The 27978-nt window shown below is 46.2% G+C and overlaps 1 protein-coding gene across 8 annotated transcripts in view; it reads left to right on the top strand.

The window, feature by feature from the left end:
• Window positions 1–19118, top strand: part of LOC126526739 (uncharacterized) — a 59068-nt gene extending 39950 nt beyond the window's left edge. For all 8 annotated transcript variants that reach the window (XM_072289769.1, XM_072289768.1, XM_072289767.1 and 5 more), the window contains one exon: window positions 16750–19118. In XM_072289769.1, coding sequence (XP_072145870.1) covers window positions 16750–17633 — 884 coding nt within the window. In that variant the 3' untranslated portion in view covers window positions 17634–19118. The remainder of the gene's footprint in view (window positions 1–16749) is intronic.
• Window positions 19119–27978: the final 8860 nt, after the last annotated feature.

Here is a 27978-nt window from a genome sequence, read left to right as displayed (position 1 = left end):
ACATCAAAGACCTGTTATTTAACTTCTCTCCTGTAACCTTATGCTTACAGGAAACAAACCTAGGCGAAAAACAAAAATATTTTAACAGGTTTCACTGTTGTATGGCGCGACAGTACTCAGGTGAACCGGCTTTCGGGTGGTGTAGCCATTGTTCTGCAGGGCGAAATTGCAGCTAGAGAAGTTCCCATTAACGGTCACATAGAAGCCGTTGCTGTCACCGTTATAGCTCACAAAACCATCACCATTTGTTCACTGTATATTCCACTCCACACCCATTTTACTACTAAACATTTAGAAAATTTAACAGGTGAATTACTGGAGCCATTTATTTTAGTAGGGGACTTTAATGCTCACTGTACTCTTTGGCGCAGTATCAAAACTGACCAAAGAGGGCAGCTGGTTGAAGATTTGAGTCTGTCAAATGATGTCTGCTTTTTAAATTCAGGTGCACCGTATTTTTCACCGACTTCCCACACCTTTAGTTGTATAGATCTAGCTTTTTGCTCACCATTTCTTTTTAATGATGGGAAGCCCTCGACACGTCTTATGGTAGTGATCACTGCCCGCAGTTATCAAACTTTTATCATCACCACCAACCTTAGTCACTAGGCGATGGCGGTGGAAATTACAGCTCGCTGAGTGGCCGGTTTTTATGGAGAACGCAAAACTGGAAGTCTTTTTTCCAGAACTAAGCATTGACAAACTTAACAAAAAAATCACTGAAATCATAATCTCAGTGGCAGAAAAGGCAATACACCAGTCATCTGGTGTTGTGCGCAAAAGACTAAATCTCTGGTGGACAAACGAGTGTACCGAAGCCAAAAAAGAATAAGATAAGGCCTGGAGAATCCTACGGAAGTACCCCACTTATAGCAGCCTTTTAAATTTCAAACAGGCCAAAGCCAAAGCACGATTTATTTGAAGAAAGGCAGAGAAATCATCATGGCAGAAATACATATCTTCAATCAATAGTACAGTCAAATCCAAACGTATGTTGGACCAGGTGAGGAAATTTAAAGGAGAGTACACATCATACACAGTACCACTACTTGCATGTCCAGGCACACAAACAATACTACAGGACCAGGCCAGCTTATTAGGTGAACACTTTTATGTCTCCAGCTCAGCAAACTACTCAAATGCATTCTTAAAATATAAAGATTTGGCGGAGAAACAGAGACTGCCCAATACAGGGGCTTCATATGTAATTTATAATAATGCCCTCACATTGCAAGAATTGAACAGAGTTCTCTTTGCTGGTAAGAAAACGGCAACAGGTTTTGACCACGTCCACTACACAATGCTGGCACACCTATCTCAAGCATCAGTAGAAACACTTCTTAAGTTTTTCAGCAAAATATGGGAATTTAGAGTAATGCCTACAGATTGAAAAAAAAATGCAGTAGTAGTGCGTTTTTTGAAATGAGGTAAACCCGCAATATCCCCAAGCAGCTACAGACCCATTGCACTAACAAGTTGTTTAGCTAAACCCTACAAGACTATCATAAACATAAGATTCACATTCATCCTTGAATCAAGAACACTAATAGACATGCACCAGTGCGGCTACAGAAAGGGCTGCTCGACAACTGACCACCTTGTACGACTAGAACATGAAGTGCTTAACGGGTTTCTACACAAACACTGTCTCGCAGTTTTAATAAGATCATCCCATCCTCTTTTATGCACTCAATATATGTCGATGATTTGCAAGTGGCTTGCCGCGCCTCAAATCTACTCACTTGTGAAAGACAACTACAAATAGTGATAAACTCACACAATGGGCTAACAAAAATGGATTCCGTTTTTCAGCAGACAAAACTGTTACATTTCTCTCCTCCCAGACGCGAAGGTTACACTGCAATCCAGTTCTCACATCGGATGGTACAACGTTGGCAGTCAAAGAAGACCACAAATTTTTAAGCATAACGTTCGACACAAAGCTGAACTTCCTAGCCCACACTAACACAACTAAAATTCAAGCAAATAAAGCACTAAATATCGTGAAGGTGTTATCGCACAAGCACTGGGGTTCTGACCAAACTTGTCTCCTACACATATGCCGGTCCCTTATACGTAGCATCCTCGACTACGGTATTGTGGTTTATGGTGCAGCTAGGCAGTCATACATCAAGCGACTTGATCCAGTTCATAATCTCGGCCTACGACTGGCAAGCGGTGCCTACAGAACATCGCCTGTCCAAAGTTTATACCGTATTTACTCGCATAATGACTGCACTTGCGTAATGATCGCACCCCCTAATTTTGTCGTCAAAATTCGGATTTTTTTTCTTTCCCATGTAATGATCGCACCCCGAACTTGTTGCAGCGATATGTCGTGTGCCAAGTCTAGCTAATGATGATCGCACTTATTATCTGTCGAATGCTACACGAACGACTCTTGAAGACATATCAAGCAGTCTGCATGCACCCAACATTCTTAAGCAGATGCCCCATTTCATTCCTTTCGTCACTTTCCGCACTTCCATGGAAGAAAAGGCTACAACGAAACATGCCTCAGCTTTATTATTTGTAGGCATCATAATGGTTTTGGTCAACAACACGAACATGAAAGGCACCTTTCAATTCTTTGCGTCTGCACTCGTGGGCACGCAAAAAATCGCAAGCGGCAACGATAGTGGCCACGTTTGCACTGATACGTTAGAAGTCTACCCTATTCATATGCTGAAACTTGTAGCACAGCTAAGATATTCACCCACCCTTAGCAGAAACGTACCTTAGTAGGATAGCAGTGAAGACAAATGCTGCAGTTTCCGCAGCATGCCCGCCATGGGTTTCTGTCAGCTAAGAGCGGCCATCTCTGTTTCTGTCCGCTCAAAGTGGACATGGCTGTGTTAATGTCACAAACTTGCTGGTATTAACGATATTATTCATTACTGATATGGAAGAAACTGTTTCAATGCACGTAATGTACTTAAGAGAAGAAAAATAATTGTGTTCGGCGCGTTCGGCTTGCTCCGGCGGCCGCCATTTTTGTTTTGATGTCCCGCACTGACAGCGGCAGCCACCAGCTTGTTGACCCGTTGTTATCCCGCAGCAAATGCGGGATGAAAAAAGAAAATGTTCCTTTCACGGGACATTTAACCCGCATAATGTTCGCACCCAGGAATTTGCGTCAATGTTTTTGACAAAAAAGTGTGATCATTATGCGAGTAAATTCGGTACGTTGACTGCAATGAACCTTCCTCACAGCACTGCAGAGCACTACTTAAACTTTGCTATGTACTGAGAATTTGGTCATCACCACAACATATATGCTACAGCATCGTAACACAGTGAAAATCACGGGTACAATACAGAAACCAACCCAACACGGTTCGGCCACTTGTCTTACGACACGTAAAATACTGTCAGACTTATGATGTTCCTCATCAGGTCCTGCAGGTTGCTGAAAGGCCACCAAGATTGCCCCCATGGTACAACTTTTTACAGCTATGTGACTGGACACTGACATATTTAAAGAAAAATCACGTTCCATAAGAACACATAATACAAGAGTTCCGAGCTATTCAAGAAGAATATTAAAATTACACAGAATTTTACACTGATGGCTCTAAAACACGACAATACGTAGGTGTTGGAATCATAACAAAAAATTTGGAATATAGCATTCGGATTAGTAATCTTTCTTCAGTCTTTACTGCTGAAGATTATGCTATATGGATGGCAGTAAAAAAATTTACCACCGACAAGCACATGAATGCTATCATATATACCGATTCGCTGAGCACACTCACAGCTCTAAACCTTAACTTCGTGTCTGAACCCCTGCTTGGCGATATCCTAGACATTGTGGCCTATAATAAATACGGAAGAACCATACGATTCTGCTGGGTCCCAAGCCATGTTGGGATACCAAGGAATGAAGCAGCAGATAGATGTGCATTCAATGCAGCGCAAGAAGGCATACGACAAACAACACTTCCGCACAGAGACAGTATCCAAGCGATTCATAAGGCCCTGGCATCAAAGTGGCAACTAGAATGGGACTTTTGCATAAATAACAAGTTACAGACAATAAAACCCTTGCTTGGCGAGTAGAAGTCATGCAGTCACCAGCAACGCTTCTATGAGGTGATCCTATGCAGACTCCGAATTGGGAATACACATCTGACGCACAATTTTCTACTTCAAAACGAAAACCCGCTAACTTGCGAGAAGTGCCATGAACCACTTGCAGTAATGCACATTATTATGATATGTCCACATACTGAAGCACAGAGACGGAATCTTTTACAGAATCTCTATAACTTACACATACCTTTACAACCCGCCTCAATATTCGGAGATGATCTGCTAGTGCCCTTTACTGACTTGTTGAGCTTTTTAGAAGAAACCGGTTTTTGCTCAGACTATAAAGTAATGCAGCTTTCGTTGCTTGAACATTTGATTTCTTAATATTATTACGATATCATCGAGCGATGCTCAAGGGACGAGCCGCCGCGAGAACGACGACGAAGTGGGTCTGTGCCCTTGGCACGGGCGAGTGTCGGCCTGGTGGCGTGGCTCCAGTGTAACTACCCTGTATATAGCCTCTTTCATCTGTGTTTTTCCACATGTAACATTCTGGTGGAGGTCAGCGATCCCCGTCCTCACCACGGAACTCCGGAGTGGTCAGCACACCGAGCTTGTCACCATGCCTCCTGGTTACGAGACAGCCTCTGCAACGGCTTCGGCTTGTCCGACTGCTCCAATGATCACGGTTGCCCAACATCGCGACCCTGGTGTGTTCTCTGGCCTGGAGGGAGAGGACGTTGACGAATGGATCAAGCTCTATGAACACGCTCCAGTGCTAATAACAGCTGGGATCCAACGATCATGCTCGCCAATGTCATCTTTGATCTCGGCGGAACCCCACGCGTGTGGCACCAATCGCATGACGACGAGATAAATAGTTGGGACAGTTTCAAAGAAAAGCTCAGGGAACTGTTCGGCGACCCCATTGGGCGCAAGGCTGCCGCGAGAAAGGCTCTTGCGTCTCGTGTTCAGACATCTACAGAGCCGTACGTTTCGCACATCCTCGACGCCTTGGCTCTCTGCCACAAAGCTGACGATACAATGTCTGAAGCAGATAAAGTGTCGCATGTGCTAATAGGCATCGCCGACGATGATTTTAATTTGCTTGTTTTCGGTCACGTCTCGACTATCGACGCCATCATCAAAGAATACCGTCGCCTTGAACAAGCTAAGAGCCGCCGTATCACACATCACATCACGCGGCTACCCAACACTGCTGCTACGTGGACGTGTGAGGGTCGGCCGCGTCAGACCACCCCCTGTGACGATGTAACCCGTATTGTTCGCCGCGAGCTCGAGGCCGCCTGTTTGCCAGCTTCCTCCGTGACGCCTCCCGATCCACCAGCAACCACGATTGCGCTGATTCAGGCCGTCGTCAGACAGGAATTTGAGAACATGGGTCTCAACTCCGTGTGTTCATCGTCTCCACCCATGGTTCCCCAGTTCTCTAGCAGCCCTCCTCGTCCCCGGCAGTCTTTTTCTGCCACATCTCGCCGCAACCCGTCCGAATAGCGTACCCTTGATGACAGGCCAATCTGCTTCCACTGCTGTCGCATCGGGCACGTCGCTCGTCACTGCCGCAACCGATGGCCACCACCTCCTCGGATATACACCGCTGCTCATTTCCACCCCTTTGGACCTTCTGTTCCCTATACCACCCGCCATGAACCCATTGCCGCTGATGCTCCTGCACTGAACTTTCGCTACAGCCGCTCTCCCTCACCTCGACGCCATCAGTCTCGTACGCCCCAACCCCATCGCTTCTCTCCGTCGCCTATCGCCTCCCGGATCCAGCCGGAAAACTAGACACTGCAGCTTCTGGATGTGATCGAAGCTGCGTTGTCCACCCTGCCCTCAAATCCTCTGCTCACGTTACACACGAACCAAAACCTTCTTGACGTTGACGTTGATGGCTATCCTGTCACGGCACTCATCGATACAGGTGCGCATCTTTCTATTATGAGTGCTGAGTTCCGACGACGACTGAACAAGCTCCTCACCCCAGCGTCGGCACGCGTCGTCCGCGTTGCAGATGGCGGTACTGTGCCTATCATCGGCATGTGTACGGCACGTGTCAGCATCGCCGGCCGCCACACTCCTGTCCTCTTCACCGTGATTGCTCATTGCCCCCACGACCTCATTCTCGGCCTCGATTTTCTCTCCGCGCATTCTGCTCTTATTGGCCGCTCTTCCAGTACCCTTCGCCTTGAGTTGCCGATTCTCGCTGAACCTTCTGACACACCCCAGTGCCGCCTACGCCCCATCGGCTTTATTCGCCTGCCGCCAAAATCAATAGCCTATATTGAACTCTTGTCTTCCCCACCAGTCCCTGATGGCGAGTACCGCGTCACTCCTCTGCCCGACATTCCACTACAGTATGACGTTACCGTTCCTCACAGTATACTTACTATTACTGCGAACCGCACTTTCATGCCTATCTTTAACTTTGGATTGGCAAAGCAAATTCTACCGCAAGGTATTTGCCTTGCCAACGTTGATTGTGTCGGCGACCATCACGTGGCAACTTTATCGACCGATGCTTCTTGCGAGCTTAGCAGGCCCATCGTGCCAGCCTCGGCCGCCGATCCCAAGATACAGAAAATGGTTGCGACGGACCTGTCTTCTGCGCAGGCTGAAGACCTTTACCAACTATTATCGTCCTACACAGAGATTTTCGACTTCGACGATCGTCCTTTAGGCCAGATGCTCGCGGTCAAGCATCGAATTCTTACTGGCGATGCTACTCCTTTTCAGTGACGACCGTATCGAGTTTCTGCGTCGGAACGTCAAGTAATTCAAAGTGAAGTCAACAAAATGCTAGACAAAAACATCATTGATCCTTCCTCGAGTCCCTGGGCGTCACCTGTAGTCTTGGTTAAGAAGAAGGATGGCACATGGCGCTTCTGTGTAGACTACCGCCATCTGAACAACATTACTAAGAAGGACGTCTACCCGCTCCCACGCATGGACGACGCCCTTGACTGCCTCCATGGTTCCAGCTACTTCTCGTCTATTGATCTTCGTTCTGGATACTGGCAGATTGCTGTTGATTATATGGACAGAGAAAAAACCGCGTTCATCACACCTGATAGCCTATACCAATTTAAAGTAATGCCGTTTGGATTATGCAACGCCCTTGCCACCTTTGAGCGTATGATGGACTCCTTGCTCCGTGGTTTCAAATGGTCCACATGTCTCTGCTACCTCGACGACGTCATCGTCTTCTCGCCCACGTTCGACACTCACCTTGAGCGTCTAACAGCTATACTTGATGTATTTTGAAAGGCGAAGCTGCAACTTAACTCGTCGAAATGTCGTTTCGGCCGCCGCCAAACTACTGTTCTGGGCCACCTCGTTGACGCTTCCGGAGTACAGCCTGATCCCGACAAAACTCGCGCTGTCCGAGACTTTCCGGTTCCGAAGAAAGCCGCAGACGTTCGAAGTTTTGTCTGGCTATGCTCGTACTTTCATCGTTTTGTTGAAGATTTTGCGGCAATTGCTAGACCCCTCACTAATCTTTTGAATAAAGGCGTACAATTCTCGTGGGGTACTGCAGAAGCCGCCGCCTTCTCTCGTCTCGTCACTCTTCTCTCCTCGCCACCAATTCTCGCCCGCTTCGACCCTGATGCCCCTACAGAATTGCGTACAGATGCCAGCGGTCATGGCGTAGGTGCCGTATTAGCCCAGCGTCAGCGTGACCAGGATCGCGTTATTGCTTATGCAAGCCGCCTCCTCACACCATCGGAGCGCAGCTATTCCATTACGGAACGAGAATGCCTTGCTGTAGTCTGGGCGGTTGCGAAGTTCCGTCCTTACCTCTACGGTCGCCCCTTTTCCGTAGTCACTGACCATCATGCTCTGTGCTGGCTCTCATCCCTAAAGGATCCTACAGGCCGGCTTGGTCGATGGGCTTTGAGACTACAAGAATTTTCATATTCCGTGGTCTACAAGTCTGGCCGCCTGCACCAAGACGCTGACAGCTTGTCGCGTTACCCTGTTGACGACCCTGACTCCTCCAATAATACCAGTGCTGCTTGTGTATTCTCTGTGTTGCAGCTGCTTCATTTCACCGACGAGCAACGTCGTGACGCCTACATCAGAGCACTCATCGACCGTTTTGAACACTCTCCGGCCGACGCCACTTTACGCCTCTTCGTCCTCCGCCATGGTACTCTGTACCGTCGTAACCTTCATCCGGACGGCTCTGAGTTCACTTACACTGGCCTCGTGATCGTCCGTGGGCCCCTTAAGGAAGCAACCGCACGACGAGCAAGTCACCAGCTCACTTCTCGTCCAAGCCTGTGGTTGAAGTAGACCCCGTCTCGTTGGAAACCACCACACCTTTTCGCTTCCTTGTTTACTTTACAACAGGGTGTCTACCAACCGGGAAAACCAGGAATTCTCAGGGATATTGAGTAGTGTGGAAAAATTCAGGGAATTTGTGCCTCTATCAGGGAAAATTTGCTGTAATTTTATTGAAAGGGTGGAAAGTCATGGTAATGCTGGCTCGAGTAACAGACAGGAATCGTAATGAATCGTCATTGATTGTCTGTCGTGGGCTGGAGGAGTTGTCAGTGTACAGTCAACAACCGACTTTCCGGGTTCCCGATAATTTGGATGGATTCGCGGCACCACCACGTAGCCCATAGAGTCAATGTATCAGAACGTCAAAAATTTCGGACGCAAGAACTCTTCGACGTCCGATTTTCCAGACGTTTTGCCTTACCCGCAGGTCCGAAACGGCGTTAATCGAAGCCACCACCGCTGCCATTTTGATTACCTCGCCGCCTCGTACCGGCGCTCTCGCTTGCAGATCCGCTGGCAGCCGTAGCCACCACTGCAGCAATGCTAGGTCTAGCTGCTTCGACGTTCGTTATGAAGCTTCTTGCCATTGGGTGCCGTGTTTTTTATTGAAAGAATTCGCTGCTTTCAGCAGTGGCATGGACTCCGCCTTTGTGGTCTTCGCGATTGGCTTAGAAGCTTGGAAAGCACAGTGCGTTGCATAATGCCGGTTCCCGAAAGTCAGCTTCGCCTCCGTACGGAAATGTTACTTGGTGAAGCATACGTAAAGGTATTGCAGTGAAGCATAAGAAGTTACTGAAATACTATAGCGCCAAACAGACTACACAAGAAGAGAGACGGACGAGCGCTTACTAACAACTGATGCTTTATTGACGGAAACACACAATATATATACGCAAATTAGGCGGCGCAACTCGCGCATTGTCAAAACATCACATGGTAACTAGGCAAAAGGCGATAGAACGATTGTGAAGGTGACGTTCGTGAAGATGACACGTGGTGTACAGGGCGAAATGACTATAATGATAATGGTTACGCGATACACAAACACCGCCGTAAGGGAGTACCACATAAAAACTAAAAGATTAGGAATATTCACCAGGCGCACGCGGCGCAGCTACATGCTCAGTTCTAACTAAGGGCTTCTAAAAATGACGTCTCACTTCTATACAGAATTTTTGATGGTTCGCTTACGCATTCAAGGCCCTTCCTTTTAATGTGGAAGGCTTCCTTCTGCTCACGGGCAACGCTGTCTCGACTTCTGTCCAGAACGATGGTCTCTCTTAGGCGAGGCTTGCACCCGCACTCTTTGCAATGGATGGCCATATTGGAACCAGTTCCTTTTTCCTGACCTTTCGTGTTCTTTTAGCCGTTCATTTAGACACCGCCCCGTTTTTCCAATGTAAACCTTTTTGCATGAGAGCGGAATTTGATAAACTACCCCTTCCTTGCAACTGACAAGTGGATTGGTATGCTGGATTCCGCAGGTCGTGCGTTCTGTTTTTTGGTTGTTAACACGGGCGCACAATGTAGCAAGTTTTGAAGGGGCTGAGAAAACAACCGGGACTTTGAATTTTCTCGCGACCTTTTTCAGGTTGCGGGCTACGCGGTGAGAGTACGGTACGACTACAGGTCTTAATCTCATGATTTGTTCTTGCGTGTTTTTTCTTGCTTTCTCTTTTATTTTCTGGAGCAGGCACTCTACTACAGAACTTAGAACTGTCTGTGGAAACCCCGCCTCCTTTAGCCTTTCAATGTGCTGATGGAGCTGCCTCGTATGGCATGCTTACATGACTTCCTGGCAGCTGATTCCAATGCCCCTGTGGCTATCGCTCTTTTTACGATCTTAGAGTGGGCTGACTCATAAGACAAGCGCTTTTTGCGCTCGGGATTGCTATTTCCAGTGCACTTCAGCTCTCAGGCTGAGCTCGAGGTCTAAAAACTAACTTATTGTTCTTTGTTAGTTCAAAGGTTTATTCTAAACCATGGCTATATTTCATAAAAACATCTAGCATCTCTTTGACAGATTCTTGGTGGCCTGGTGGATCCTATCTGTTTAACACAATTAGGAAATCATCTACATATCTAAATACTTTCAAAACCTTCTGTTTGTCAAGCATGCTGTCCAAAACGCTATCAACGGCCGAAAGAAAAATGTTGCTTAAGATAGGGGCTACACAGGACCCTATACAGATGCCCTTCTTCTGAACATAAACCCTATCATCAAACTGAACAAGCGTGGAACTAAGATAAAACTTCAGAAGCCTAATGAAATTTTCAACTGACATGCCCGCAGAATTCTGAAACGGAACGGTGCCTTTCTTTTCAATACATGCCTGGACAGCTAAAAACCGTTCCTTGTGTGGGATAGAATAGAAAAGATCCTTAACATCGACCGAGAAAAAACCACCTACGGTACCACCGGACTGTAAAAATCCTACCACATCATAGGAGTTCCTTGTTTCGAAAGGATCTTCTATCTTAAGTGAACTCAAATGCTTTAACAGAAACTGGCTAACATGACGTTGCCAAGATTCCCTTTCGCTCACGATACACCGGAACGGAACTTCTTCTTTGTGGGTCTTGGCGGTAAAAAACATGCCCAAAGTCTTATTTTTGCACTTACTTATGGCATTTGCTATTTTTCCTAGTTCCAGTTCCTTGCAGAGGGAGACAGCCTGAGATTTCACCCTAGCCGGCTTGAGGCTTGACGTGGCGAAATTCTTTTCCACAGCTCGGCAGGCCTTCTCCTTGTAAATTCCTTGCGGGACCACAACGAAGCCTCCTTCCTTGTCAGCCTGTAAAAGCAGCAGGCCATTGTCCTTGAAGAATGTGACAACTTTGTTAATCCCAGATCGGTTGCTCGAAGATTTCTTCGTAAGTGTTCTTGACAGAGCGTCTACTCCTTCCAGTAGGCACCTTTCCTGGTCTTCAGGTGACGCCTTCTCGGCAACACGCCTATTCAAAGAAAGCAGCTCGTGCGCTGCAGTTTCAGGTTCGAGGCTGAACTTCGGTCCCTTTGCCAGCATGTTTTTTAGATGCTCCGTGACTTGTACTTGTCCCAGGATTTTTACGGCACCACTGGACAAGTACAAGTCTATGTCTCATTGAGTGGCGGGAGAGTCAAACCACAAACGATCTGTGCTCTCTCTCTCTCTCTCTATATATATATATATATACATATATATATATATTGCGAATAACTATAACAACATGTGAAATATTGTCGAAATGCTGTACTCAGTTATATTTAGTCGCCGGCCGATTTCTCAGACTACAATGGGATGGGAAAAATGTCCGAATAAAACAATAGTCCGAAAAAACTTGTGAATGGGAAAAATGAACTTTATATTTGCGGATCAACATTGAAATAGTCACGGATTGTGTGTTGCCTCATTTCGCACCTCCGTGCGACGACATCCGCTTGTATTTGCGCGAGGGTCGTCCTCTCGTCGTACACATTTGACAGCAACATCAGCGCACTGTTAATGTTCGACGTCGTTGGTTGAGGACAGCTGAAGCATCGGATCCGGAATCATTTTGAAGCGTAAGCGCTTGTGTCACGATCTCGTGGTGAGCAGGCTCCGCGCACAGTTCAAGGTTCAGCAGCGCAAAATCCAGCGTGCCTATTTGCTATCGTTGCTGGCTGAACGGCCTTCCACGAATCAGCAAGCATGCAGACTGCCGTGAAGCAGTTCACGGTGTGCACTTTTTCGTTGTTGATGCACAGGATTGTGCGGAGAAGCAGACCGGCCTGGTAGAGCGCTTTTAAGATTTTGTATCTCGCCCTGGCCCATGGGGTGTAGCACACTCGTGGTATTCGGGGGCAAAAATTCCAGCCGGATGGCCTGGAGATTGTCTACAGCGCCACGGGCTGCACATTTATCGACAAAAATCACCACTTGGCATTGCTGGGGTCGAAACATTCCGTCCATGCGGCGCAGGTAACCCTCGAATAATGATTGCGTAATCCATGCCTTTAAATTGCTCATGTACCATACTGGCAGGTTTCTGGGGCCCTTGAAGCACCTGGGGTTTTGCGACTTTCAAATCACAAGAAGTGGAACTTTTTCGGTACCGGTCGCATTCGCACCGACCATAACTGTAATTATTTCTTTGCTCTGCCGCCCTCCGGTACTTGGATCACCTGAGAAATAGAGCAAACGGTCCAACAGCATCCTAAAGAATAAAACCGTTTCATCGCAAATAAAAATGTCCTCAGGGCTGTAGTTTTGCAGGACAAAGATCAAATCATTGCGGCAGTATTCTGCCACCACAGCCTGGTTGATGGCTCCGTTGTCACCGCACATCTTCTTAAAGGATACTTCATGCCTTTTCTTAAAGCTGCAGAGCCATCCGTCAGTGAACTTGATGTTCTCAATGTTAATCTTGATGGCGAGATCTTTGGCCTTCTGTTTAAGCGTGTCACCAGAAACTGGGATATTCTTTGTCAGCACCCCTTTAAGCCACAGTTTAAGTGCGTCTTCCAGCTGCAGATGATCACTCTTGCGGTCCGTTTTTTTTCTCTTTTGAGTGAATTCTCGAAGGCAGACAGTATCTTGCTCTTGTTTCGGATGTAATCTGTAACTGCTTGCTTGGACAGCTGGAACTGCTTCGCCACGTCAGCTTGCGTCCGTCCTTTCTCCATGAGTTCAATGATCGCAGCTTTCTTTTCCAAAGTTTAGGTGGTGTAGTTACCGCGTTTCTTCTTTGCAAAGTTCATCGGAGAGGCGTGAGGCGAGGCCATAGTGTCGAGAACACACAGCAAAAATTCACTTCCGAAAGGCGAGAATATCCCGGGAGACAAGCAGGCTGCACACAAGTGGCAATGGTAACCGTTCACGATAGATGGATGGATAAGGCTTAACCCTTGAAATCGGGTGGCGGCTCATGGCACCTAGCTGCGACACCAATCCAATTGAAGCCACCAGCGGTTCCAAACAAGCCTCAAGCCACCATATTCAAAATGGTCGCATGCGGGGTGCCGGTTGAGCCCCAAAAGAGGAAGGCATAGGCGACGACTGTCTACAGCTTATCACAGTGATTTACCTAGAAAATACAGTTTGCGATGAATGGGAAGGCATGAGGAGCGAGAAGAAGGTTGATATCAACAAGTGACTGAGGCAGGGGTGGCCGTTATCCCCACTGCTGTTTATGATGTTCATGGTGAGGAGGGAAAGGGGCTAGAAGGAAGTAATATTAGGTTAAATCTCTCATACAAACAGGCCGGTACAGTAGTAGAGCAGCAGCTTCCAGGTTTATTTTATGCGGACGACATTGTGTTGCTAGCTAACATGCAAAGTGACATGCATTGTCTGGCTAATTCTGTGGACAGGAAGGCCATAAGTTAGGTCTGAAATGTAGTGTTAAAAAATTAGGTGCAATGGTATTAATTGAAAACAGGGAACAGACAGTGACAATACAGCGCCAGGAAATATCTTGCGTAAAAGATTATAAACACCTTGGTATACAGATAAATTAAGGCAATAAATATATGGAGACACAGGAAAAAAGATGAAGTAAAGGGGAAGAGAAATGCGGCCATAATGAAACACAGAGCACTAGGGAGATACAATAGGTGCGAGGTGCAGTGGGGTATGTGGAAAGATCTAATGGTTCCAAGACTTACATTTCGAAATGCGGTTGTTTGCTTGAAATCAGGGATACAACTGGGACTCGACTGGAACCAAAGGTGAGCAGGACGCCTCGCATTGGGCACTCACGGGAAGACTATAAATGAAGCTATCCAGAGTGATATGGGCTGGAGAAGTTTTGAGATGAGGGAAGCTCACAGACAAATTAATCATGAATAACGACTGAGGAATATGGAAGAAAGTGAATAGACTGGGAGAGTGTTCAGGTGTTTCTACAAGTGTAACATTCATTCATAGTGGGGGAAAAGAACTAGGAAGCTTACCAGCAAGTATGCGGCCTATGTGGTGAGCAACACAGCAACAACGAACATCAAGCGAAAACTCAGAGGCTGAAATCTCATGGGTGGCGGCAATGAAAAAAAGAAACCTACCATGAGTAACTGCGTAAGAGGAAAAAACTAAATCAGAAAAGAAACAATTTATGATAACTCAAAGGGAAGCTCATTACATTTTGAAGCGAGATCAGAATGCCTTGGAACACGCACTTATAAAGCGAGATATAAGAAGGAAGAAGAAGCATGTGCTAGCTGCTGTACAGTAGGGCAACGATAGAGCGTGTTTTAGTGTTAGAATGTGAAGACATCTTCCCAGTGGTTGACGTAGCCACCACTGGCCTTGAAGCCCTTGGGTTCAGCGAGAGCAAGTGAAAAGTACACACGTCCGCAATAGAGATTAGTAAGAGGTGGTAGGAAAATTGGTGGAAGAAAAGTAGGGAAACGACAAAAAACGGAGACGTACAAAAGCGCAGTTCACAATAGGGGGTCAGGAAATTTCGTTGTGGGAAATCATGTTTTTTTTTCTTTTTTAACCTAGATAGGATATTAAGCAGTATAGTAGCAGGAGCTTGGTGGTGCAACCCACCGCCTCCTTTCCTCTGGAGCAAGGAGAGGAGGTGCCGCCGGTGAGGGGAGCAAGGAGAGAAATGGAGCAATGGAGCATGGTATATTAGAATGTGAAGATATCTGCCCAGCGGTCGATTTAGGAATCACTAGCGTCCTTGAACCCTTGGGCTCATCAAGAGCAGGGGGAAAATAACCATGTCCGGAATGGAGATTAGTAAAAGGCGACTTGAAGCTTGGAAAAAGTTAGGTAAACTAGAAACAAGGGCGTACAAAAACAAAGTTCACAATAGGGTTTCACGAAGTTTGTTTATTGGAATTCATAGGTAGGACATTGGGCATTAAAAAAGCAAGAGGTTGGTGGCGCATCCCACCGCCCCGTTCCAAAGTGTGTTATACGGGAGCACTTCGGCGCCAGTTCTGTGCCAGCACGGAGGAAGAAGTTGACGTTCGTGTGTGTCTCACTCTGTCACTTTTTCAATCTGGCTGCCTTGTGTTAGTGGCCCTTTTCCAAACGCCGTGCCCATGTTGCTGAGAACATGCCTGTTAAATAATATGTATATATATATATTTATATAAGCAGTCTCGCTGCGACCGAGGGGTAAGTTGGGCACGATATGAAACTAGTGTGTGTGTCATTCCTTCGGAGCCCCCGATGGTGGTTGGTGCCTCCATTCGCGCATGCTACAATACCTTCACCTGCTAGTGTGTTAAAATCCACTGCGCTTTGCAAAGCGAGCATACCATTCCTTGTCGGTTCCAGCAATCATTTGCCAATATTTTGTGATGGCAGAGCACAAGGAGCAGAGGGCACTGCAAAAGAAGTTGCCGTATTTTTGCACCTCTAAGCCGCACCAAACATCGTAAAAAATTTACTGTAAGGTCAGGATCGTGGTGTGAATTACTGGAATTTGGATTTGAAGTTTTACTCCATGACAACACAGCGTGCACACCCCCATAGCCACACTTCAGGGCAAGGTTCTCGAGTACTCGCACTTTCGCTATCTCCTGGGGAATCCCACTCTTTTTCCACCCCTGTGTGTTGAAGCTCCCTTCTCTCTTGCACGGTCGGTCATTTTCCTCCTCTGTGTGGGTCGCCATTTTGCATTTAGCAGTTAGTGAATAGTGCACATGGTGCTAGCAAAGTTGAACTTAGGTCACGATAAGCCGTGCTCAACGGCCCAGCTCCCGTCTCCGGAAACAGTAAAGCAAAGTCATTGGCTGAATATACGACACGCACAAGTGGTTTATCCCCAAATGGATGCTGTTTTGTAAACATCTAGGAGTTACGTATGCAGTTGTTACCATGGATTATAGACGCATATTATTCTTTTTTTCTTTCTGGGCTGTTCTGAAAGAGGATGTGGGTTGTAGGTGTTGGCAGGTCATGTGAGGAAAACTGCGGAATTTCCTAGCCGGCTCCTTGCAATCTCGACTTACGATAACATTGCCAAAGTTCAATGTGTGGTCAAGAAGAAACTCGCTGATGAAGTCTCGTATAAAACAAATTTGTTGTGTCAGCGAATCATAAATTTTGCAAGTGCCTAATGTGGTTTCCGGGCCTCAACTGATCATTGAGGATATCAGAGCAGGCTTGGTCAAAGCATTTTTGAAGTGTTCTCTAAGGGTCATAGTAGAGAGTAGTCAAGCACTCCACATTCTTTCACTTTGTAATTCTTTAGCTTTCTGAAAAATCCCTTTGATAAGTGGACTTCACAAACAGGGTCATGAAGCATTCAAATGCAGAAATATTGAGTAAATAAAAATGACCATTAGTGCTTTGTTTCATCATACTTCAGGTCACCCCAAAGATCTCCCAAATCAAATGAAAAAGATAGCTTGTCATTAAAGTTAGCATCTGTGTTCGTTTTTGGCATTTCCTAAAAACTCTTATTTACTTGTTTTTATTTGTGCAGCATCGGGGCCTTCAATTTCTGCGTCAACTACCAAATTTGACAAGTCAAAGCAAGGATGCCTCCACCGATGTCAGCTATGTAACTATGTGGCTGATGAACTATTTCTTCTGGAAGCACATGCCAGCATCCATACTGGCGAGAAGCCATTTCATTGCCCTTCATGCTCTCGGAGCTTCTCACACAAGTGTTATCTGAATGTCCACCTGCGGACTCACACAGGCGAGAAGCCATTTGACTGCCCTTCATGCTCTCGGAGCTTCTCACGAAAGCCCCACCTGAAAGCCCACCTGCGCACCCACACAGGCGAGAAGCCATTTGACTGCCCTTCATGCTCTCGGAGCTTCTCAGAAAAGGGCCACCTGAAAGCCCACCTGCGCACCCACACAGGCGAGAAGCCATTTGACTGCCCTTCATGCTCTCGGAGCTTCTCACGAAAGCCCCACCTGAAAGCCCACCTGCGCACCCACACAGGCGAGAAGCCATTTGACTGCCCTTCATGCTCTCGGAGCTTCTCAGAAAAGGGCCACCTGAAAGCCCACATGCGCACCCACACAGGCGAGAAGCCATTTGACTGCCCTTCATGCTCTCGGAGATTCTCACGAAAAGAAGACATGAAAAACCACCTGCGGACTCACACAGGCGAGAAGCCATATCAGTGCCCTTCATGCTCTCGGGGATTCTCACGAAAAGAAGACGTGAAAATCCACCTGCGGACTCACACAGGCGAGAAGCCATATCAGTGCCCTTCATGCTCTCGGAGATTCTCACATAACGGCAACTTTAGGAAACACATGAGGCGAGAAGCCATTGCATTGCCCGCTCTGCCTTCAGCGATTCTCGTTCAAGAATGCCCTGAAGATACACCGGTGCATTCATACAAGTGACCGGCCATATAGTTGCATTGCCTGCTTCAGGTCCTGATCACTTGAACAGACTTGGAGAGCACAGCACCATGATACTGTAGGGTATTTTATCAATCTCGTTGAACTAGAGTCTGAATTGAAAATCTACATTCGTGCCGGATGTTACGTAGTGTTCTACTGCATCAGGTAGCACAAGTGTCTCCACATGTTCCTGAGAGCAAGTTTTAACTCGGGCCCAACTTCGATGCCGCCTATTCAAATACATGTAAAACGCATAAATGCTTTTCTCAAATAACCAGTGGGCCGATTGTAACGAAATTTGTTACATTTGAGAGAAAAAGCTAAATTCTGGTGACCCCTGGAAGCATAATTCAGTTTGAAGGCCTGAATGTTATAACAGGAATTTACAAAGATTTTTCACCTTAAAAAACTGGAGCAAGAACTTCATAAATTTTTAACTCTGCACCTGGAATAGATATCGTAGCTCTGTAAGCTGCACACGCTAGATCTTCCGAAGCAGACAAATTTGATGTATCAATGTATATCTTGTTAACTTGTTACACTGTTTACAGGGACTTTGCAGATGCCTTAATCATTTATTAGTGGCATATTTTAACGCTTTGTTTAATACCTAAATATTGTCAGCTTTTGGTGTTCTATTTTGAGCATTTTACAGAATTGCAATATTTTTCATTGCTGAGTTACCAGAGTTTGTAAATTTGATAGTTTCGTTTTCTGAAAATTCGTGATTTTCAACAATTGCTATTAAAAGATTGATGGCCTAAATCAAAAATTCACTACCAAAAGACACTACATTCTATTTCTTTTATATGCAACAAACCTCATCTGGTTTCGTGCAGTAGTTGTCAAGAAAAATGATCTCCTTTCCCATGTATGTAGATGGGAGCCCCCAAGTTGAAGCTTGGTCTTAAAGGGTCTCTGAAACACTTTTGTGGGGTTAGCATATTTTCTCTAGATCTTTTCTGAACACGCTATGGAACATAGAGCAAAATGATTTACGAGAACTAACCCACATAAAGCCGTTGTAGCTGAGAAAAAAGTCAAAATACAGTTAAACTTTAATTAAAGAAGTCGGCAAAAATAGCTATTTGCTTTGTTATATTGTAGCTTTTCATTATTCTAAAAGTAATTGATGTTCATTCGTGTCTTCAAAAATTACTGATTGCATGCCCCTACAAACTTGTATGTTCGTTGTAATAATTGTTACACTACAGATGTCTGAATGATGTGTTCTTTAGGCTCTGTTTTTTTTTTCAGTGTTCTCTTTGTTACATGTGAACTTGTTTTCTTAGACCAATTTATGTATTTGTTGCCTCTTGGTTCTGGTCTACATGGTTCATCGTGAATTCTTTTGATCTTATTCTATTCGTTCCTTTCTTTTTTTTTTACAAATGGGTACTTTTTTAGAGGAATTGATTGTTCAGTAAGCTAGCTTTCCACTGTGTTTCATTAGGGCATCAAATAAATGGCAGTGTTTGGTGAGTATTCGTTGTCTGTTCTCGATATTTCAATAATTTATTGACGGCATGCAATATAGGGATGCTAGCATTTTATTGTATCTGCGGCTGCAAGAGAAGTTGAATGACGGCAGTTGGAACTTCATTATTAACACAAAAGGAATCTGTTATAAGTAACATAGATGAGTAATGTCAAGTCCACCATGCTTAAGTCATTCTTACATTTTATTTCAACTAATGTACCAGCATTTCTACAAGCACTAGTGCGACATGTATTTGTAGAAATATTTGTATAAACTTTATATATTGAATTGGGCTTATAAGCCTGCACTGTGTAATACATTTGTGTGCAGAAGCCATGAAATTGAGCCAATCCTGTTTTTCGAAATTTGAAAAAGATGCTTTCTGAATTGCAGTTGTACTAGTCTCTCATCAGGAATTTCCTCACCGACAAAATTGTGTACAGGATATGCTTTTAGGATAATAAATACAAGGGTTCACTGTTTCGATTAAGGGCGTGCAAATATTTGATACGTTAAAGTAGGCACTTTGTCAATACAACTATATTCTAATAGCCTTCGAACACTTAAAACACTACGTGTACAGAAATAAATCTCAAACTGAAGCAAAAGTATGATAAATGTCACCCCCATGGGCATAGAGGACTCGCCACCGGGTGGCCGAGTTGAACAGACGTGTGCATTTTCATCACCGACAGTCACTGTCTTCCTCCTGTTACTTTGGGCGTTAGGGCCCAAAAGTCGCATCGACCGTGGTCATGGATTACCCAGAGGCAGCTTTGAATGTTCCATTACCCGAGGACATGGAGTTACAGCAGTTTGAAGACGCCCTCACGCCAGAGAATGCGCCAACCCTAACGAGCACCTCGACCGACGCCATGGTGGACACCACCGCTCCGAGAAAGACGCCGCTGCGTCCATACGTGAATCCATTCGCTCCACTTGCTGATCCTGAGCCACCAAGAGGGAGCAAAGGCACGTACGATGATTTACTCGTCTCAAACCTACTCATTGTACCCACCGCCAAGCATGGGCAGAAACGCGCACGCGGAACACTGTCCGCGATAGCTGCAGCAGCTAAACCCAAGGCTGCGTTTCGTCATGACGTCTCTCACTACAAGGGCAACGCAACGCCAGAATTTAACGCGTATGGCTCGGTGTCTACTCACGAAGATGGCAGCGAACAAGGAGCATGGAAAACCGTTACATATAAACGCCACGATCCAGCGAAGAAACAAGCGAACGCGCACCGAACGCCGTTCATATGCTCACACTGTGATCCTAAAACCTCAAGAGCCATGCAGAATCATGGATAAAAATTTCATTGTTATTGATGAGGCACTTTGGAATCACATGCACAATGCTCCCTCAACACATTAAAGGCAAGCTGACCCGATCGTTCAGGTCAGATATTTGGACAGGAGTAATCAAATAGCGGTTGACACCGATGATCGCGACACGAGATGCCCTTCTGTCTTTAATACAGCTTCCAATAAATGGCAAGCCAACTGTATTTCAAACATACGAGGCCATAGAAGAGGATCAAATGTGGGGCATTATCCGCAACGCAGGAGAAATGACTGCCGAGCAGCTTACCATGAACCTGCACTGCCAGAAGTGCGACATTATCAGCGCTTGCCCCATTGGGGAGAAAGGCACCGCTGTAGTCACTTTTAAAGGGACTAGCCTTCCATACAAAATCGGACCCAAGTGTTTCACAATACTAGTCTATCCGTTCAAGTCGCAGGTCTACACTTGTGATACCTGCCACAAATTAGGACACGGAAAACAACAAGTTCCGAATTTTAACAGCCCGCGTTGCGGCACATGTGGCGGAAAGCAGCATAGCAGTCACGAGGTCTGTCCCAACCAGGGGCCGAAATGCCGCAATTGGGGGGTAAACACCTTGCAACGGCTCAAGACTGCCCTCAGCGCGTAAAGATCAACAAACAGCTGCGCGTGAAGTCAAAACGCCCTCAGAAGCAAAGCCAGAACTCCATGGGGTCACAACCGCAAGTTCATGTGTGCCCTCAAAAGACCGTGACCCTGAGACACAACTCTTAAACTGGGCCTCCCCGCGCTCCATCAACTCCTGCGATACCGCCGGAAAATAAACCGCTTTTTGACCACGGCAAACATGCCTTTGCTAATGTCGTCAAGATGGCTAACAGCGAAGCGCTAGAACACGCGAATTTGAGTCACGGCGAAATTACAGGTCAGTGTGTCCCCGCTTCACTATCAGCAAATGAAGGTGCACGTGTTCATGGACAAATCCATGAAACTATCACTGTCGGGGCACCAGAGCAGACCCAGAATAAGCTGCTAGAAACGCAGGCAAAACCACAAATTCATCCTGATTACGAAGCCATCTTCTCTGCACGCCTGGCACAAATGGAACATAACATCTTGTCAAGGGTACAAACGATGATAGAACGAGCTATCGAAACATGCGTTCGCACCATCATGGAGCGCCTAATGCACAATGGAACGCTCTCCTTCGCAGATCTTATCCCGGCCGCATGAGTTGATATGGCGTCTTTGCTGTCTGTACAGATAGCTCCGACGCAGATGGCTCACACACAACATGGCTCAGCTAATCCCTCAAGTTAATGTTTGCGGTCACGGTCGGGATGTGGGGGGAGCCGTCCCAACAGTGGTTCAGTGGAATTGGCGCTTCCTCAAAAAGAAAAAAAAAAGCAGACATGATTTTACGCTTGGGTCTGTCGCATAACAGTCTCAGAACCGCCGTCCTGGCATTGCAGGAGGTGAACTGCTTTATTCCACGCTTACGATACTACGAGGGCTATGGCTTCCCCGAAGACACCGACACACCTGTGTGCACAGCTGTGTATCTGGATCGAAGACTCACCCACACAAAGCTCGACAGTGAGCCTTGGTGTTCGAATATTGCTTATGTTACTGGATGCTGCGTTCAACTTACGCCCGAAAGAATAATAATTGTTTTTTTCTGTGTACATACGTCCAGAAAACGCACGAAGGAAGACTAAGGGCACCTCGGTAGACTTTAGCTACATACAACATTTTCGGAAGATCTATCCCAAGGTTACAATTCTAATCTGTGGAGACTTCAATGCTCAACACGTAGCCTGGAACTATAATATAAAATGCAGCCCATGCGGTCGCCGTATCATGGAAGAGTTTGGCCATTGTGGACTATCGCTCCTTAATCTGCCGCAATCCCATACAAGGCTTGGACAGGACACAAGGCAAGCAGACATGACGCCAGACCTAAAATGGTCCTCGAGACCCAGAACCTGCCAATGCAATCTTCTAGAGGACTCTCTTGGCAGTGATCATCTTCCAATTGCCATCACAGTGAGAACAAATGGTTCCTCGTGCCACCCATCGTCTTACAAACGGGATTGTACGATTACGCACCGGGACAAATATCGGATGCTGCTAAAAGAAAACGGTCCAGTTAACGATCTTGACTTTTAACGCAAGCTATGACGCGTGCCAAGCGTACAGCAACTAAGACGCTTCGGGTTTCTTCGGACCAACCTAATCCGGATAGGCACCTCCTGCATCTACGGAACCGCAGGCCCAGACTTCTGTCTTCTTATCGAGGGAAGGGGCAACCCCGGACACTACGAACTAAACTACGCTCTTTACAAGAAGAAATTGAGAAGTATACGGGAGAGCTAGCTTCCGAGCATTGGATGCAGGTGTGGGAGCAACTCAACGGATCCACTAATTCAAGGAGGGCGTGGGCTATATTGAGATCTCTTCTTGGGCAACGTAAAACCTCAGACGCCGCAGCCCGTGTTGCCCTGAAAGAAGGACTCACGAATGCGGAACTCGCAGAGAAAGCGGCAGATATATTTTTCCCCCTGTCAAATAGTACCATAAATAGAACCTATGCGAGGGACGATGACCAAGAGGGACACGATGATCTAAACCAGTCCTTCACGGCCCGCGAGCTCGAAGACTCCATACACAAAAAACACCCGTGGTACACCAGGGGTTGATTGAATCGCGGCAGCACAAATCCAAAACCTTATCGAAGGTTGCAAAATTACTCTTCTGGCGGAGTTTAACCGTATATGGAAAGAAGGAACTCTCCCACTAGAATGGCGCCACTCTATTGTCAAGCCTATTCCGAAACCGAACAAACCACCGAACTGCCTGGGAAACTTAAGACCAGTTTCGCTCATGTCACGTCTGTGCAAACTTTGGAGAACATGGTGAACGCAAGGTTAATATGGTGGTTGGAGGTAAATTGTCTTCTGCTTCACACTCAATACGAATTCCGGCCTGGTCTTTCTACTCGAGATATTATGCTCCGCCTAAAAGAGGACGTGCTCTATGTCTCGTCCTCGTGTCCTCGCATAGTTGTTGGGGTGGACACCAGGAAAGCTTTCGATAGCCTTCCCCATGCCTTTATCGTGCAGGCGATACAAGAAATGGGCATCAAAGGCAACATGCACAACTTTATTGCTGCGTTCCTGCAAGACATAACGTTTCAAGTTCAAGCTCAAGTCCACAAACGTAGGAAGGGCCACACTGGTTAAAATTGGGCATGACATCTCTAACGTTCCGGCGCTTTCACAGATATGTCCCCCTTGGGAGCAAGTACCAATTGCGGGTCCCAAGCCACTGCCGAAGAACATGGGACAAGATCAATTGGCAAGAAGACAGGCCCACGCCAAACGCCACAAGAAATATACGCACCAATTACGTAAGGGGGGCAACGACAACTCTGGCAGGAGCCATATAGTCTATGTGGATGCTTGTATCGGAGGATCAGAGGAGGAGCCAATGTTCACTACGGCGTGGACAAATATGGAAGCAGCCAAGCGGGGGAGTAAACTCCGCCTCACTAGACATGTCGTTCACAGCTCTACGGCAGAACTGTATGCCATCCTAGATTTTGCCAAGCATGCTGAACACACTGCCAACAAATTTCCAAGAGAGGCTAAGCAGCACTACAGAGTGTTTACGGACTCTCAAAATGCCTTTAGAGCTTACCAGGGCACTCGTACAACCACTGCTGTGCTCCAACAACTCCGCCTCCACGTGCGTCGTCTGCGTGGCCAAGGTCATGATCTTCAGTTACACTGGATCCCGGAGCCCACGCATATACCAGGAAATGAACGGACCCATCGACTAGCGCACGCCACGCTACTATCCGCGCTGTCAAAACCGCCCGAACAATCACTGAACAACGTACCTGAACACACGGAAATACACAGTCAGTGGTACAATCCCATGGAAGCAATAGCCGAAGCCAAGCACCACCGGCGCAGCTATCTCTTCACTACGCCCAATCCCATGGACATTCGTCCCCTTCCTTCCCAGGCTGTTTCTCTTCAGCAGCAGGTTCTGCTGCGGCAGGTGCAGACTGCCACCCTTCTTACTCCCCTTCTCGTGCAGCGTTTTCGCAGTACGGAAGACCCTCGTGGCCTGGAATGTTCGCGTGCGAGTAGCTGCAGCCCCTGCAACACCAGGGCAGACCTCAAACACTTGATCTGGGACTGCCCACTGTATTCTGACCCCAGGCAAAGGGCCCTTGCTTCCCTCCCAACGGAATGGCGACCAACCTCCCTACAGACCTGGGCTCTACCGCGACACTGCAGTGGTGCGACCGCCAAGAAGCTCTGGCAATCACTCTATGAATTCCTGGATTATCCTGCGGCTCGAGCCACTGGGACCATGCTTCTTCATCTCGAGCGTACCAGCGAAAGCATCAGACCGCATGATGTAGATAATTAACCCTTTGAGGGTCAATGACGTAAATATACGGCGCCGCGAACGATCTCCAAAATGGTCGAAGCCGTATATTTACGGTGCCGTCTGTATACTTAAAAAGCGCACCAATTTCCTTACTTTTTCTTTTCTGTCATGTGCTGCCATTATGTGGGAATACATGGAATTTTTTTTGCGCGCCTCCCTCTCTTGCTTTTCGCTGCATGCATGGTTCGTTTTAGCGCTAGTTTGTTCCTGCGCGTCTACATACTACCGCTCGCGCATTGGCGCGCGCGCAGGCAGGCGGCGGCTTGCGTTCTGTTCCGCGAGCGGTCTCGGCCTCCTGCGCTTGCAAACCTGATGGCTATCTCGTTACTAATCGCTCAAAGGGCGACCGCTTGTTTCTCGTTCGTTTAGTGCTCACAGAAGTGCGCATAGGAAGGATGCTACCGTGCATGCGTTTCCGTTGCTTTTTTCTTTCTTCTTTTTTTTTGAGGCTCGCAAAATCTAATTGCCTCTGGTAAGCGATAAGATGAAGATTAGCGGAAGTTTGTCAGATGTTTTTTTGACGGGCACAAAACCACACAGTTTTCTTGAGTGCGCGCACCTACGTATTCGATTACGCTATGGACGTACATATTAGTGTAAGAGCAGAAACATTTGACTCTTGCGAAATATTCTCGTGTGCGCATATTCAAAGCCTTGAACTATAACAATGCATAAAATTTTCAATTCTTATAGGTTTAATTCTGTTTTTATTGTTGTTATTCATGAATGAAGAGTGCTTATATACCAACGCAAAATATTTTTTATCATTTTAGGGTCACCTTAGAAAAAATTACGGTAATTTTTTTCGAAATAACTCCCTAAGAAGAATTGTCATCTGCAATTAAAAAAATCGACCCTCAAATGGTTACGTCCCCCATTGTTTCCCTTACTTTCTCACTCCCGCTACTTCCCAAGCCAATTCACCGCAGCTCTATAAGGGCAAAAAATGTGAATAAAGACGTGTAAACAACAACCATGGGCATAGTATATGCATAAAACATGAGAGCATGCGTAGTAGAAGCTGGATACGCTTCTCAGGCAGCTAGACTTTCCTGGCTATACAAAGACCATTTGCACTCCCTGACGAGTCCTTTGTATGCGAGCGATTTCCTCATTTGTTGCTAGTGATCCGTTAGCGCTTTTAGTAAACAATGCTGCATAATGTGCGATGTAACTACAGGAACTTGCCAATGGAATGAACTCCAGGATGTGTACATTGTTTTACCCATGTTTTGACAATTGCTGTGCACTTTTCAAAAATAGTTTGAAACATATTCTACATTTGTTTCAATTCTGGCACTATTCGAATTTTATTCCATTCAGTATGCAAAAATTACTTCTATATAGGGCGACAATGTACCTTCATGTAATAAACAAACACATTTGAGGCTTTTTTTTTTTTGTTCTGCAAGTTGTGCTCCTAAGCATTACTTCCACATCCATTCGGCCATTTTGGTGGCACGTATGCCTTCAGACTGGCACGTTACATCCACGTGAAGAGGCACCTGCACCAACATGTGGCCATTTCAGTGCCGGGTCTTCTTTCAAAGCTTGCTTACTTGTAAATTGTGAACTCAGATGTGTAGAAATTGTCTATCAACACCCTTATGCGATGTAGGTGTCAATGTATTAAGCCAAATCTCAATTAGGAATATGCATGTGTGCGCGGTGTGCTACATAACATTCTGTTACACAAGTGTTACTGTATGCTCGGACATGTTGAGCTCCAAAGGTAATTCATAGCATGTTCCAGTATAAGTTGAAAAGCTGTTTCATTATGTTTTAAGAAAGCAATGAAAGAATTTGAAAACACTGATACGACGCGACACATGACACAGACAACACCACAATACCAAAGTCAAGTATCCTGCCAGTTATGTTGGTACACACTTTGGAAATAAATATGTTGTAATACAAATTAACAAGTTCTTTAGTTATATTACGATACAGCGGAAGCTATGCAGGTCCGCTGAATGTTGCAAAGACATTTTTGATGATCAGTTTAGAGCACATATTTCAGTGGCCACAGCCATCTGATATTCCTTGATGTAACGGCTCAACAACGAAGCATCTGTTTATACACTATGCATACAAAAGACCGCAGCGTACAGTAAAATACTCATTAGTGAGAAATTTTGAATGTTACACGGCTCGCTAGGACATGTTCTCCAAGTAAATCGTTGCCTAATTAAACATCCTTCTGCGTGAAAAGTGGTTCACACTTTTTTACACAAGTGGTTATCTTCTCATTCTGCCATGAGTGATCATTTTGCCTACAAGTGCGTTGAAGCAAAATGTCATTACCAAATTTTATTTAATGTATACACCATTTTTGTCATGGGCAGGCTCTCATCACAATAAGCGGCACATTGAAGTCTTCATAGATCGCTTCAGATTCCGTTGGAATTTACGCTAGCACATTGGCCTTTCTTTGACAGAACTGTGCACACTTACACAAGGTAGGGGTTCTCAGACCTTTTGACTTTGTCGATGCTCCACCAGCTTTTACATAGTGCTGCAGAACCCCTCCCTTCCTTTTCCCAGTGATCTGCTTACACACAGCCTTAACATAAGGGCTCATTTAGGCTTATGGAGAATGGAATGGCGATAAGAGGGGACATTGCTGCACAATCAATGCTGTGAGTACAAAGAAGCTGTCATGTTTTGGGAGGATTGGGGTGGGTGGGGAGCGGGGTGTGGGGTGGCCTTTGAATCTGCCTTAGCGTTGCTGCTGCGTCTGGGTTTGGCCTCCATTATGTGCATTTCGATGTGTTGTCGTTACTGTCGAGTGCCATTTCGGTTGATGAGGTACGTACGATGATGTACGGACAATTCTTTTCCGCTCTCCGTAATGCACTGTGCAGGCCAACCATCTGGCTGCCATGCTACGCACAGTGCGCCATTAACGGCATGTTCGAGCAAGCAGAGGTGTCACATGCAGAAAAGCCTATGCTATTTTTTGCAAAGAAATTTTACAAGACATTCGAATTGTAGAACAGTGTTCGGTGTATCAATCACAGTGCTAAGCATAAATTCCCGCGCCGCCTGGAATGTAGCACTGCCCCTCGCCCGCAGCAAAGTGTTTATTTTTTATTCTCTTTGGCTGCCACCCGG

This window comes from Dermacentor andersoni, chromosome 8 (genome assembly GCF_023375885.2).
Source record: "Dermacentor andersoni chromosome 8, qqDerAnde1_hic_scaffold, whole genome shotgun sequence".
Classification (NCBI taxonomy): domain Eukaryota; kingdom Metazoa; phylum Arthropoda; class Arachnida; order Ixodida; family Ixodidae; genus Dermacentor; species Dermacentor andersoni.
This window is presented reverse-complemented; position numbering and strand designations above follow the sequence as displayed.